Source organism: Aythya fuligula, chromosome 12, assembly GCF_009819795.1.
Source record: "Aythya fuligula isolate bAytFul2 chromosome 12, bAytFul2.pri, whole genome shotgun sequence".
Taxonomy (NCBI): Eukaryota; Metazoa; Chordata; class Aves; order Anseriformes; family Anatidae; genus Aythya; species Aythya fuligula.
Genome location: NC_045570.1, coordinates 8,488,445 through 8,502,917, shown reverse-complemented (window position 1 = coordinate 8,502,917; position 14,473 = coordinate 8,488,445). Strand labels below are relative to the sequence as shown.

General features: G+C 42.7%; 1 protein-coding gene across 6 annotated transcripts in view; it reads right to left on the bottom strand.

Moving 5' to 3' along the window:
• Positions 1-1,437: 1,437 nt before the first annotated feature.
• The window catches only part of NUP93 (nucleoporin 93), a 78,604-nt gene continuing 65,568 nt past the window's right edge, over positions 1,438-14,473 (bottom strand). For all 6 annotated transcript variants that reach the window (XM_032195578.1, XM_032195581.1, XM_032195580.1 and 3 more), the window contains 11 exons: positions 14,130-14,223; positions 13,107-13,298; positions 12,740-12,866; positions 12,563-12,635; positions 12,198-12,242; positions 10,868-10,984; positions 10,071-10,189; positions 8,030-8,147; positions 7,573-7,656; positions 6,524-6,652; positions 1,438-1,669 (listed from right to left, as the gene is read on the bottom strand). In XM_032195578.1, the coding sequence (XP_032051469.1) occupies positions 1,559-1,669; positions 6,524-6,652; positions 7,573-7,656; positions 8,030-8,147; positions 10,071-10,189; positions 10,868-10,984; positions 12,198-12,242; positions 12,563-12,635; positions 12,740-12,866; positions 13,107-13,298; positions 14,130-14,223 (1,209 nt within the window). In that variant the 3' untranslated portion in view covers positions 1,438-1,558. The remainder of the gene's footprint in view (positions 1,670-6,523; positions 6,653-7,572; positions 7,657-8,029; positions 8,148-10,070; positions 10,190-10,867; positions 10,985-12,197; positions 12,243-12,562; positions 12,636-12,739; positions 12,867-13,106; positions 13,299-14,129; positions 14,224-14,473) is intronic.

The window sequence follows — 14,473 nt, the reverse complement described above, 5'->3', positions numbered from 1 at the left end:
AAATGCCAGCAAAGTAAATCACCAGCAAAGCCCCCCACACTCACCTGCTGACACTGCTGGGCCCACCAGGACCTCCCAGTAACTCACCAAATCCCCCTTGCTCGTGGGGTGACATCCAGGCCTCTCGTTTTCCCTTCCAGCAGGAGAAAGGACACGCTCCTGAACCTGTCTGACTGACAGGGCTCCCCACGTCAGCATCCTTCAGCCAAAAGAGCCTCGAGCATGCCACAGGACCTCTCAGTGCCACAAGCAATCCCTAGCTATGCTGCTGGGGTCCCCAACGGCCAGCTTGCTCATGCCATGAGACATGTTTTGGGGTGGTTTGGCAAGCCATTCCTGGTGAAAAGGTTGACTAGATTGACACTGCAACTTTTTTGGTAGAGAAATGAGGAAGTCAGTCAAATATCCTTCAGTGCAGGTTACACTTACTGCAAGAAATGGACATTAATTCTCGCCCACAATAATTCAACATGCAAAGGCTGAAATCAGCTCCCACATTCTGTTGCCTATCCAGGAGCGTACATGTTCTCATATCCCAGCAATACAAATGCAGCGAGGGTAAAACAGGAGCAGAGCCGAGGGGTAGGTGTGTCGGGAGCAGTAAGAGCTGTAATTACCATTCCTCCCACTTCATTTCAAAGCTATAGTCAAGGCAGCTACATTCAAGCTGCAGGAAAAAAAAAAATCTTGTAATGTAACAGGGCTTTCACACTGATTTAATTGTAGCTCAAAACATTTAAACTATGCCAAGGAACATTATTTAATGCCCCTCACTTGAATGGGACACAGGTTTCCCACGGAACCAAGAGCAGTACCTGTCCCTGCCCACGGCACCCACACAGACTCCTCGGGCAGCTTCCTTGCTTCCCCTGGGGAACTCAACTTGGGATCATTTTGAACTCGACTGTTAAAAACCCACATGTCAAGTACAAACTGTCTCCTATCCAGATATACCTGTCCCCAATCTCAGCTCTTCCTGCAAAAACTTCAGCAGAGCTGCAGGATTTGCAAAGCCGTGTAAACCTGAGGCACTCAACAATTTAAAGATAAAGGAGGCTGCAGCACGTGGAACTCACCTGCAGCACAAACACTCCTCCCCACAAGACAACGTTACGGACGGACGGCAGCACGCCACGTGTGGTGTATCAAACTTGCAACATTTAACATGCATCCGAAAAAAAAGAACTCCAAAAATTTCCCATCTGTACGTTGAGCATTAACGTACAGATGAGCGTTAACGTACATCTTACTCTGAACTTCCTCTTCTGCTACAAAATTGTTTGTTTACCTCCCTGCTGCAGGAATGACTTCTCTCTGCACGGCCCGCTTACTCACCGAGAATGATTTTCTAAATATAAACCAATTTAAAACAAAATTAATAAAAATGTAAAAACACAAAAAAACAAAATCAGTGAAAATGAAAATGTCAAAAACAAATAGAAATCAAAGAAATTTATTGCCATCAACAAAAATACAGGATACAAAACGGCACTGGTCCCACCCCTGAACGCACTAACGACAGGCACAGGTTGCTGCAACCCTACGAGAAGCTGCTCTGCTAGTTCATAAGGACCTCCATTTGCACCAATCTTGCATTCGTGTCTCCAGACGTTCTGTAAGGGATCATTCCAGCAAACGTTATCAGAGCACGAGCTTGAGATCGAAGTTGCTAGAATAGAAAAACAAAGCACGGTTACTGGAGTATCCAAAAAACCCGACACCACCACGAAATCTGGGTTAGACACAAGTTAAGCACTTGCCTTTTCAAACAAGCAAGTATTATGTTTATACTCAGAACTGCTCTCTGGGTGACATAACTCCACATCGGGATGGAAGTATGATTTGTTTCCTTTTCCAACCAGTATAAGCATGGTGAGTCGCCCACTTGCTTAAAAATGCCCATTTATTTAAAATTACCCAAGAAAAAAGTGTTTTCAACAATGTGGAGCATCACTGTATTGCAATCATCTTCAATCTCTGCACGGAACAGTCTGTCCCTGGGCAACACGAGTCCTTCCCACTTGGCAAAATAAAAATAAAAAAAGGACCCTGCTGAAATGCTGCATTACCACCCTCAAAGCACAAGCACTAGAACCAAACTGGCAGTGCGACGCGCACCCTGAGGTCTTTGGCCTCACCTACAACACCCTGACAGCTCTTCAATCCGTAACATGACGGAAGGAAACATGCCGAGTACCTGTGGAGGTTTGGCTGAAGTAACCAAAACCTCTTCTTGTGCACCCAGGAGGCTATGTCACAGCTGGAAGTTAGGATTTTTTTCCCCCATTTCTTTCCCCCATTAATAGATTACAGGGAAAAATCAATCCAACAGCTGGTGGGCACCAGGAAGGTATAGAAACTCTGAATTTTTATGGCAGACTGTGTAGACCGTTTTGTTTGCTTGCAGTGTTTTCCTTCTTAAATATTAGGCAGCTCTGAATTACTCTGCTGGAAGATCCTACGGTTCAAATCTTCCCTCAGTCTGCTGACTGCAGGGAAAGCTGAAGCAACGTTGGTCATTGTGGGCACACGGACGGTGACCCTGACAGCAGGGACTGACAAACCGGGGAGTGACTGAAGCCCATTACGTGGCTGGGAACAGTAACAAACACCAGCTCTGATCGCCATCTGGGCAATTCTACCCCTTCTTCAGTGTGCTGATAAACCAGGCGGTTACCCAGTGGATGAGCTTTGTAAGCTGGTAAGAGGAAGAGCTGGGGTGCTCAGCTGATAGCATTGTTTCAAGACGCTGCATGGGGTAGGGAAGTAAGTTGTATTTGGCACTGAGATCTCAGCCATTTCACTGTCACTGCCACTACGCTGTCTGAAAGAGAGCTACGACTGTCTGCAGAGCCCCAGGGCCTGGCAGAAATACAGGGCAGAGCTCCCACCTTGGGCTGTATTCCTGTCTGGCCAAGGACGAATACCTGGAGCTGCAAAGATCAGGGCAACATAGCACTCCTCCCTTCATGTGCTGCAGCTCAGGAGTGGCAGAAGGCAGTGCAGCACAGCAGGGGACACCTGAACAAGAAGCAGGATGGAGCCTGACCCCATTGCTCCAAGCTTCTGGTGTGGTTTTCAGAGCTGCTACCACCCAGTTAACACCAAGGTACTGCCTGCTTAACAAGGTGCCTTAAAAATCAGTTTCAGTGATGGTCAATCTCTCTTTTACTGCTTCCAAATGGCTACACAGAGTTGTGTGCATCACTTGTAACCTGCTGTGTTCATGGGGACATCAAAATAGATGGTGGGTGAATAATGCACATCGAGTTTTCTGGTTCTTAATTAAATATAAAATATGTAAAAAAAAAAAGAGGAAAAACCTCTCACTGCGACTAAAAATACTCAGGAGCAGCGTGAATTACCATTCCCTTTATCTCTTTGGTAGCAAAAAGTCAAAACAAGAGGAGGGGTTGCAAGCAGCAGTCCTTTGGGAAGCAAGAACAGGGGTGTGCAGAGGTTAAGAGCGGCCCGGAGGTCTACATGTTCTGGTGGCTGTAATTACTTAATGAACGTGGAAGTCACTTGTGATTTAAAATAAGACCACAAACAAGCCCGAATTCCATTCCTTTCATGACCTAATTTTGCCACCCAGATAATGTCTCTGGGCTGCTGCAGGGGGTTGGTCACCCCGGACCAGGCCGGGGAGCTCAGGCACTGCTGTCACACGCTGGTGGCATCTGGGTCACGGCTGGCAGCGACAGCTTCCAGAGCCACAATCTTTGCCTGAAATCTGACAAAGTGGAACAGGCCAAGTGGGACAGGACTTTGCTCCCTCCTTCCCTAAGCCAATTAATGTGTGAATGTGTCAATATATATGTGTGTAAATATATATATATCTAAAAGTCACAAAACAGAGCTTAGGTAATTTCTTTGTGAAATAAAGATTCTTCAAAACCCAGCTCTGACTCCAAACTTGCTAATTTTTGAATACAGCACATTTTGACTTTGAAATGGAATAGGAGATGTTTTAGCAGAGAGCTTTACTGGGTCACAGGGCTCTAGAGGTACTTCTCCCTCTCCATCCTGCCCCTGCTGCTGGGTCCACACAGTTCCTGCAAAACTCCCTCTGCTCCCTGCCTGTCACAGCAGGGTCCCACCAGGGCAGTCAGCAGAGCAGTGCTGGGCATCAGAGGGCAAATTTAAGAGCTGTATGTTCCTGCTCGGGGGGACTCTGCTCCCTGCTACGTGAAACAAGCCTCAGACTTGGAACAGCTACTACCTCGTGTTTTCAAATTCCTCTGATGAATCTCTCTGCTCGGTTTGAATCTCTTTGCTCAGATGGATGTAGAGAAAACCTAGGGATTTCAAAGACCTGCTCGAGGAAAGGTGCTTTTCTTGCTTGCACTGTCTACTGGGCAATGCACTGAGACTGTTAAAGCTTCTGGAAGCTTTAACACGGTGTTAGTGACTTCCCCCAAATTTCCTTCCTTGCAGAGAAAGGAAAAGCTGCCTTTCCCCCAGGGAAGTTCAAAAGGAACTTGCCGAGCACAGCCTGCAGAAGTTTGCATCTGCCACCTCTGCTCAGCTGAACGGGGAGGGTTTTGCTGAAGGAACACCTCCCCACGTTCAAAATGCCCTCGTTTCTTCCCTCCTCTACATCCTCCAGCTGTTTCCCAGGCAGGGAAACTGGCACGATCTAGCTTCCCACTCCCACATTGTCAGAGGAGATTCTGCAGGGTAAGACGACAGGGGAGCATGTCTTAAAGCTATCCTTAGCCTACCTTCCATGTGTCCAAACCTGATATTTTTCTACGCATGCAAACTAGGCAGCTGGGAGCTTCAAGCCTATAGAATTTTTTTCCAGCTAATCCTACACCAGAAGATTCGTGCTCCCTTCTGCCATTATAATCACTCAACTATTTCTCTTATCACATCCCTGCGTACAGAGGCAGTGGGCATTTGTTCCCTCTGATGGTTTAAGCACTGTTTTATTGAGCTCTGCAGCCAGAGATCCACGAGTTAGACCCTGTGTCCTCTACCACCAGCGATGCCCTACTGCTACGAGACCCCACCGCAAGGCCAGCAGCTTGATTAACAAAACTTCATGCCTGAAGAAGAAAACTTTTGAGGATGTTGAGCTTGATAAATCAGCTGTCATGCTACTCACACTGAGATGACACCTGACAGGGTTACACCCAAACGGAGGTGGTCGATGATGTTGCTACGTAAGGCACAACGCTGCAGTCACAAAACTGAAAGAAAAGGCTCACTCGAAAAGCACGGGGCTCAGGCTGTTTGCTCAGTGCCACACCCTTGTGAACCCACAGAGAAGATAACAGACTGTGTTATCCTGGACTCACAACAGAATTTAAGGTGGGGAGAGTCTAAGCAGCGTGCATCCTTCTCTGATTTTGCCAGTCTAGAGTCCAAGTGCAGTTGCAAGGCTGGATCCTGTAACTCACACACGGGCTGTACCCCAAAGACAAAAGCTGCATCGTTAACTCCAACCTTTCATTTTCTAATGCAATTTAAAAATGCTACAAAGACTTTCACCAATATTGAAATTTACAGATCAAAGGCACTTTTGCAGATGTCTGAAGCCTGGAAAAAAGCTGGCTGAGGCCCAAGTTGTTTTTCAATCTCAAATAGGAGCTGATACGTATTTCCTGATCCGTAGGACAGAATGAGTGCTTTGGCCTTGATTTTTAAGTGCCTACGACAGCTTTAATTTAGTAAGAGCTATGAGACCAAAATCCACGGCAGCTAAGCTGAGCACATTTTTGCTTTATGGAGTATTTACAGGTGAGTGCCCACACACCAGCCTGTGTCCTTTAAGTGGTGTTATTAAGAGATCCCTATTTTGTGGCTGAAGACGCAGCCTTCCATCCGTGGATGCAGGAAATGCTTCAGCAGCAAGTCTAGCAGTTAAGTCCAACCCAACCTTGCCAGCCGTTTAAACCAGACAGCCAGAGCAAGCACCTCAGCACCTGAAAGCTGCCCGCACTGCTGCAAAGACAGCAGAACAACACCGGCAAACCACTACAGCCATCCACCAAGTGGATATATCTGATGGTCTTGGTGTGTTGCTCATGGAAATTTGAAATGTCTTTGCAAATGTCTGTCTGTGCCATTACGGAAGCAAGCCAGGGAGAGGAGTGAAGTGCCTTTCCCCAAGAAGTAAGTTTTGCATGAAGAGGGCACCAACTCAAATGACAGAGCTGGAAATCTGGTTCTTGAAAATCAGCTCAAGTTTAAAGGCAACATCAACTATCCTAGAGACACTGCGCCGTTCACATCTGTCAACTACAGAAGATCCTACCAAGAAGCAAACGGAATGCTTATTTCTTCTTGCTAGGATATATATTGTTATATATTGTCAGTTAGCTCCGTGCCATTTAGAGCAATACCCTTTCTTTACACAAAGGTGAAGTTACAAGAGACTGGCCTCAGGACAAGTAACTGAAAAGGTTAGTTGCTTGAAACCAAAGACTGATAGAGATGTTCAGTTGAAGCCCAATCCCTTGAAAGTCAGGGGAAAAAACTAGGAAAACTTGTCAGACAGTGAGGATTATAATCTTACCGAATCTCTGTCTTCCATTACGCGCTGGGGTCTGGCAGGAGTGGCAGGGCTTGTGCCTTTCATCCGCTTATACTGGGTGAACAAAATATTCATGGTTGCAAGCAGGACCTCGGATAAATTGTGCCTGATCTACACAAAGGAGAGAAAAAGAGAAGATTCATTGTAATGAAGAGCAGGTTGACAGAATCATTAGCGCTGCTCAATGACATCAGGAAACCAAGCAATGAGAGTTGTGGTTGATAATTCCTTATGTAACAGTCACACATTTAATGGTTACCCCTACCAGGACTGCATGACCTGGCAAAAAATGTTATCCATAGACTTGGGACAGGCATGCAGAACAGCTGCATCTTCGTGTTGGGCAGCGACAGTCCAGATATAAAACAAAGCACTTGAATACACGCACAAGAACACCCAAACAAAAACCTGATGCCATCAGCCGTACTAAGAGGATAATTTCCCAAGTTTTCCAAGAGCATATTGCACATTCAATTTACAGCCTAGGATTGCACAGCGTCCCAGAAAACAAGTCCTGCTCACAATCACTGGTGCATGATTCATTGCTACACATAAGCAAACCAACAGAACTGAGAGCAAATCTTTACTTTTGTACAGTTGTTCTGTCTTGGGCTGCTGTTCATTTGCCTGACACTCCTCCATTCATTTCCCAGGTGACACTAACTGGTAGAGTAGCTTCTTTCAATTTACTGCGATGCAGAATAAATCAGGTTTGGAGAGCAGAGGCAATTATTAGTATTAGAATCCAGGTGTTGTTCCGCAGAGGTGAATCTAACTAAGCAAGTTCAAAACTATTCAGATCTACAGACTCCTTCTGCAAAGTGGAGAAAAAAATTCTGAGCATGGTTTGTAGTGCTCCAAAGAGCAGCGTTACAGAGAAAGAGCAGCAATCCAAGAGTCTACTTGCATGAATGCAAAATAATTCCGTCCTATTTCCCTTTAAAGAATAAGAATGATGAGATTAAACGGTTTTAACATCCTTTTAGCATGGAAAAGTATTTTGGAAGCTAAAAACAAGAGACACTACTTACTTCATCACTGAAATTCCGGAAGGCTGCAACTCTCTCCTCCACGCAATCTTGGCTAAGAGGTACAAGCTTTAGGCGTTCGATAATCTTCAAAAAGAAAAGCACAAATCAGTGTAGACAATCAATGCTCTATATATTCTAAACTAGTAAAGTATGTTTTTGAAGTGCTAATGAAATGCTCCCAACTCCATTCAAGAGAAATCAGTTCACTGTTATTTACTGGTTTATGCCCTGACTTTGCTGAGGAGAAATATTTTGTTCAAGGACTAGAAAATATTTCCAGAAAGATCTTCCCGATTATCAAGCACCAGGAAAGAAACACATTTTTAAATTCCTATAGCATTGCAGCACCTTCTAACTCATTAAATGTAATTTTTTATTTTAAGTGATGTTATGAGACATCCTGGGTTTTCAAGGGCATTAGTAAGGCTGCACTTCAAACAGAACTCTTGAAACTTACATCAAAGGCCCTGTCAATGTGACCGGCATGATATTCATCAAAAAACATGATTAAGTCTAGCAGAAGGTAGAACGTGGAGTCAATGGACTTCTTTGCACTTATCCCCTGAGCTTTGTACCTGAAAGAAAATGTTTTACAATTTTATTGTGCAAAATGGCAACCACTTATAAGCATGCACTTGCAATTCTTTGAAGCAGAGACATCAAGCACAAGGACGGAAGGCATCTAACAAAGGACAACTTCAGTTTTTCTTAACCGAGAGGCAGAATTTTCACAGGTTTTGGCTTTTCTTAAAAATCCTTTTAGTCGCTTTTAATTTTCCATCAAATCCAGCATTTGTCTCCTTTTCAGTGTTTACACTTTCCATATTCACAGAGAGAACAGTGACAGAAACTCAGGAGCTGCAAGGCAAGTGCTGAACAAAGCTGTTTAACACGCTGGTTTACAGCAGACAATTCAGCAGCACAACTGCCTGCTTCAGGCAAAAAGCTAAGAAATGGATTAGATGCTTCTGCATGATCTCTCTCTAGTTACACTTGCCAGAAGATGACTTGGAGAGCTGTCTGATTGTGCTTCTAACAGCACAAGCAGGTCAGAAAGGAGCTCCTTCCTCAAAGTAATAGTAAGAGTGGTCAAATGCATGGCACACACCAGCCTCGGGGCTGCTGCAGGAGGAAGCGAGATGCCCCTCAGCCTTTTCTGTTGGGTATTTTCCCTGCTCCTTCAAAACGCCACAAGAATGGGCAGAGAGCTGAGCGCCCAGAGGTGCTGACTGCAGCACAGCACATGCAGAAAGGCCCCAGTTACCCCGATGAGCTAATCAGGACTGTTCTGGCTTTGGAATCCATAAGGTTTGCTGCTGTCAAGTGGCATTACTGAGCAGTAATATTTGGTGCTCTCACGCAGATCCAACAAGTACCGAAACAAAGCCCATTGCAGCCTCTGCTGAAGCTTAAACTGAAACCATAGGTTTAATTCTCCTTAGTGTCTGCTGGAGAATGAGGCTCTTGCTAAGTCAATACGGCACCAATTTTCGCTCTGTTGCCAGCCTAGCTAAAAGAAAGAAAGGCTGACTGAAGGAGTGGACTGGCAAATGTCACTTTCAAAAGAAGAAAGGCAAAGGCCCCTGACTGAAATCAATACATTCTTCTATTTGTCTTTGCAACTTCGAAGTGCCTGCAAGCTTGCTTGGTTTATTTTTATTCACGAGAACACTTCAGGAAAAAGCAGCAAGACATTTCTCACAGGCACCTAGATCTTGCCCTAGTAAAATATGGGAATTGTCCGTGGCAATCACTGTGACAAGACGCATCAAAAGATGATTAAAAAAGTCCCAAAGCTATTTTGCAATTAGTACGTTTCAGAAGCAGAGAAGCAGCTTATTCCTAACTTCTAGCTGCTAATGAATCTTGAGCACTGATGTCTCTTAAGCACGTAGCCTCATTAACACACTGACACTGCAGATGATATTCCTTTTGGTCACTTCCACATCTTGTTCTTTTTTAAGCACTTCACTTTTCTAAGTAACAGGTTGTGGAAATGAAGTCTGTTTATGATAATCACATACATGATCAACTTAAATGTCCCCTTTTTATCTCGCAAGCAGTTCATTAAAGCAGCAGCAAAACAAAGTTTTCCAACAGCCCAACTCCCTTCTCTGCTGTTACAACTCAGAATTACTGGGTTTGTAGAACTCTCCTGTTTCCAACTATGGAATTGCGTGCAATGAATCTGCAGCTTTTGTTTATGATACTTTGTTTTAAAAATCACCTAAAACACCTAATTCCTTTTATTTAGTGCTCCTTAATAGGCTCTATCTGCCAGGTAGCAACCCTGTAAATCCCTTTTCCTTATTCACCTACAGATAAAGCTTCTTGACACGTTAACCTGGCCTGCCTCTGAAGATTACCTTCCTGGTTTCAGTACTGCAAGCCATTGCAAGCAGGACAGGGTAAATTGTCATTTTCTTGTCTTCATGAATACCTTGCTGCAGATACGAGCCTAAGGCTGACTTGAGTCCAGTCCTGACCCCTTGTCTTACCTCTCCGCAATCGAATGGGCCATGTTCTTCAACCGCTCTTTGTTCGACTGGGGAGTGCTGATCTGGGGAACGACGGGGCTGAGGAGCTTGTTCATCAGTTCCAAAACTTTGTCAGGGTTCTGTTGAGGTTAAGGTTGCACACAAATAAAAGGTACATGACAGGATGTTAAAGTCACTGAAAAAGCAGAAAGGTTATTCCAGTGGTGCCCTGGGCATCCTCAGAGATGTCTCCCTCCCACAAAGAGTCAACATCACTTTAGCTGTAAGCAACGTAATGCTGTTAGCTCATGTGAGATAGTATTGAAAGAAGAACCATACAACATTTAATTCCCCCCCCCCCCCCCGCCCACGCAAGACACTGGCTATTGCTGTAACCCCTTTTATTTTTATTTTGAAATATATTAAAAAAAATAAAATAAAAAGGAAACAGGAAATGATTACAAAGCCCAGCTATTTTAGAGTTCAGTTTGCTATCAGTTCAATTGGAAGAGTACACCCCAGGTAAGTCACATTACTGGCCAGGGTAACACCATACACAGGACAACCAGTTCAATAGATGACACTGATCAAGAACCTGGGATGTCCTAAATCAGAATGGGCTGGAGAACAATCTATCCACATTTTCTCAAAGAAACCCTCTTTAAGCAGAAAAAGGCTCTGCCCAAACTGCACAAATAGTCTAGGTAGTCTAAGGTAAATCAATGAGATTACGTTGATCCTCCTAATCACAGTGAATGTGTTTGAGAAAAAATGCTGAAGCAAGTACTTATTTAAGGCAGCACATAGAAGATAGTTACCTTTGCAAGGTCATATAGTTTTGCAGCTTCTTCAAACAATCCTTTATTTTCTGCTGCAGAAGCCACTTTGTTAATGATAGGTTTTGTGTCACTGTTAAACTTGTCTATCACTCCAGGCTACAGAGATGAGACAAATGAAAGGAGAGGAGAGAAAAGAAATCAGAGTGCTTAATATTCTGTCAAGTGTATTTCAAGACAATGAATATTTTACATCTTGGATTATGACTAGAATGGCCTGTACATTTCCATGGGAATGTGCAAAAGGACCATGTTAAAAATAGAAAGAGAGTTCTTGTGAGACTTTCTCCAAAAGAGTCAGCATTGAGACATTTGCAGTTTCTAAGTTATTCAAAATGACCCAGACAACAGGTCAAACAATATATTATTTTAATTTGCTTATGACCAGTTACAGGGAAGAAGAAAATATGGAAACCTTCTGTATATAACATGCCAGGGTCTCCAGGGTTGCTGTCTGTGTGTATTGACTTGACAGATTGCAAGTTATATTTTACACTGACAAAAGAAAGTGTCAAAAGAACTTTAAATGAAACAATAAACAAGTACAATAGAAGAGAGGAAAAAGGCAATATTATCTGGAAAGGAATTTACCATACTTAAGGATGTAAAAGTAAGATTACACTATCAAGAAGAATTTATCTTAAAACTGTGATTGCTAAATTGCTGGTTTCATACTAAAGAAACACAAGAATACAATTACATGTAAAATGAATCGATTAAAATCAAGCAAACAGGATTCATCGCCAACATTATAATCTGTCTTGGAAAGAACAGTGAAATGAAAAATAATTCATAAAGAAGATTACCGAGTTCACCTAATATGTGCAATCCCATGATTTTTAAACCAACAGAAGAAAAACATCCAAAAGAAAACCCTGCCAGAAATCACTTTTTTTTTTTTTTTTTTTTTTGACAGCGGCAATGATTGCAGCATGAGCCCTAACCTTAAGTTTTAACTGATTCTGGAGTCTGCTTGATGTATGGAGCAGAACAAATCGCCACAGTGCACAGTAAAACTTCATTGATTATCCAAAATGTTCTATTATTTGCATGCACTGTCCTTTTTACAGTCAAAACCTTAAGGCTTCTTTTATTTTCTAACTATGCAAGCAGTGATTTAACCTGTGATGGCAGGTCATGGATTATTCTATAAAAGGATACGATACTTGAAAAAAACAGCATTTATTCAAACACGGCAATAATTTGACTAGTGATAAATGAAGAAAGGCTGGATAATCTCATAACTACTTTGGAAATCACATGTGATTTGTACTTTTTAGTATTAAAATAGACACGTCAATTATTAACTCACCTTTCTACTACCATCATTTTCCAGCTTTCCAAGAATCATGTCAAACTATATCCACAGAGACGTAAAGTAGCAAAAAAGAAAACAAAAACAGAGAGATGAAATGCATGTATTTCACAACATATTTACCAAGTACAAAGATGCAGTTGTGGGTGGATTAAAAACAGGGGTTGACATCAGTATTTATATGTAAGGAACACAAAAAGACCTGATTAAGTATTTTAAACATACTGTCATTGCTATCATCTCCCCCCCAGCTAGGTCTGCATGAGGCAAAAGGAAAAACAAAGGCTGTCTTGCCTAAGGAAGTGTTCAATGAAGAAATGAATTTCAGTTTAAGTGAGCAAGTACAACACGGACCAACATACCTCTCTGCTTTCGATTACTAGTTCGCTAACACAACGCAAGAACATATTCTCTCCTTGGCTGTCCTTCTCATTCCTACAAAAGAAATGGGAGGAGGGAGGAATTTTTACAAGGACATCTCAGGTAATAACTAAGTAGCATCACTAGAAGGAAATTTAGAGAGACATATGGGCTCCTACCTGAGAAAGTAAAAATACTGCAGGGCTTCTCTTGGATCCGTTGATTCAAATTTCCGGGTGTAAAGCATCAGAAGCCGCACAAAATTGAGACGCCTGACAGCAGGAGGGTCACCAGCCTCATGGCTTACTGCAACGTAAGAAACAACACAATTGGAGTAGGTAATGCCAGCAAATGTTGCTCTGATCTTCATCACAAGTTAGTCATAATCCAGACATAATCCAGAGCTCTAATGCAACTAAAATGATTAACTTTTAGGAGATTGTGCTGGTAAATATTGTTTGTTTAGTCAGTTACATAGAGCTGCGGTGTCTACAGGGTGCTACAGGGGCTCAAAATATTCCATTATTGTAAATGTGCAGGACTTACATAGCTGTGCACTCTGCCCAGAAGATTTCAGGAGCAATTTTAACTCAAACAGGACCAAAGCAACATGAACAGCATGACAACGCAAACGCTCTGTCCGAAATAGAAAAGCAATCGCAGCTTCGAACTGTGCTGTCAGGAACAATACTTGGAAGTAGAGGAAAGGCTGGTGGTTCACTGCAAAATGTGATTCACCTGAGAAAACAAATACACACACACAGAGCTAGTGAAAATGGTTTGACAATCAAATTGCTGACAGGGGAAGCTTCTTGTCACAATGTATGTTTGTTCAGTGACAACAGAAATAAACACGCTAGACAAAACTGAATACCTAATCACACATCAGTGGACTATCTGTAACTGTTCCTCTGCAAATATATCCTCAAAGACACGCCATAAAAACATTCAGGAAATGAAAGAATAAAATTACTCAAAAAAAGTTCCTTTTTTTCTTTCTTTTCAGACAGCCATCAAGTCTGACTGCAATAGATTCTCTATTGGCCACAACTTTGTCTTCATTTATGTGTATGCCAAGCAGACCAAATAACGTTATAAACCTGGATTTTCCTACTCAATGACACCAATAGTAGCTTATTATGTTTCTTTTCCATTCAATTTTATCTGGGTGTAAGTCATGCTGCAAACTACAAAGGTGTAGAGAATCAAATTCTTTATGTTTCTCATGGTCAAAATGACTCGTGTTTTATTGATCAAAAGATGGTGATGCACAAAGATACTCTCTTGGGCCATGATTGTTCCTAAAACTTTCCAAAGTGTAAAGAACTGTGATTTGGATCCCTTGCAGATTACAAATGATAATTTTGTAACACACAGAATTCTTTCATCATGTCTTACTGAAATCTGCCATTCCTCTAGGGAAACTTACTGCTCATGAACACTCTAAAGAGGCCTGTGATGGAGAGCTAGAGGCTTTATGTGCAGTCCAGGGTTTGTGTAATAACAATTGGAAAGTGCCCTAAGGAGAAAAGCAGAACCTTAGTGGCACATCTCTTTGGGGTTTCTTACCATAGTCCTCTAGCAGCTGCTTCTGGAACTGTGATAACGTTAATCGGTCTTGCGGAGAGCTTGCACCATCGTCATCAAAACACACTTGATTCAGCTAAAAACATCCAAAAAAAGAAACATATTTCCACTTCACCTTGCTCAATGGATGCATTTAGAAGATCTTTGTTCAATCTGAAGCCCTATCAGGTTTTGGCCAACTGACTATAAATTACTAGTCACAGCAGCAGGTCCATCCATTGCTGGGAAGCAAAGTTCTCTAACACAGTAGCAGCACAAATACATGCAGATACAACCCAAGAGTCCTTTTGCTTCCGTCCATTCCAAACTTGAATACAGGGACTCGG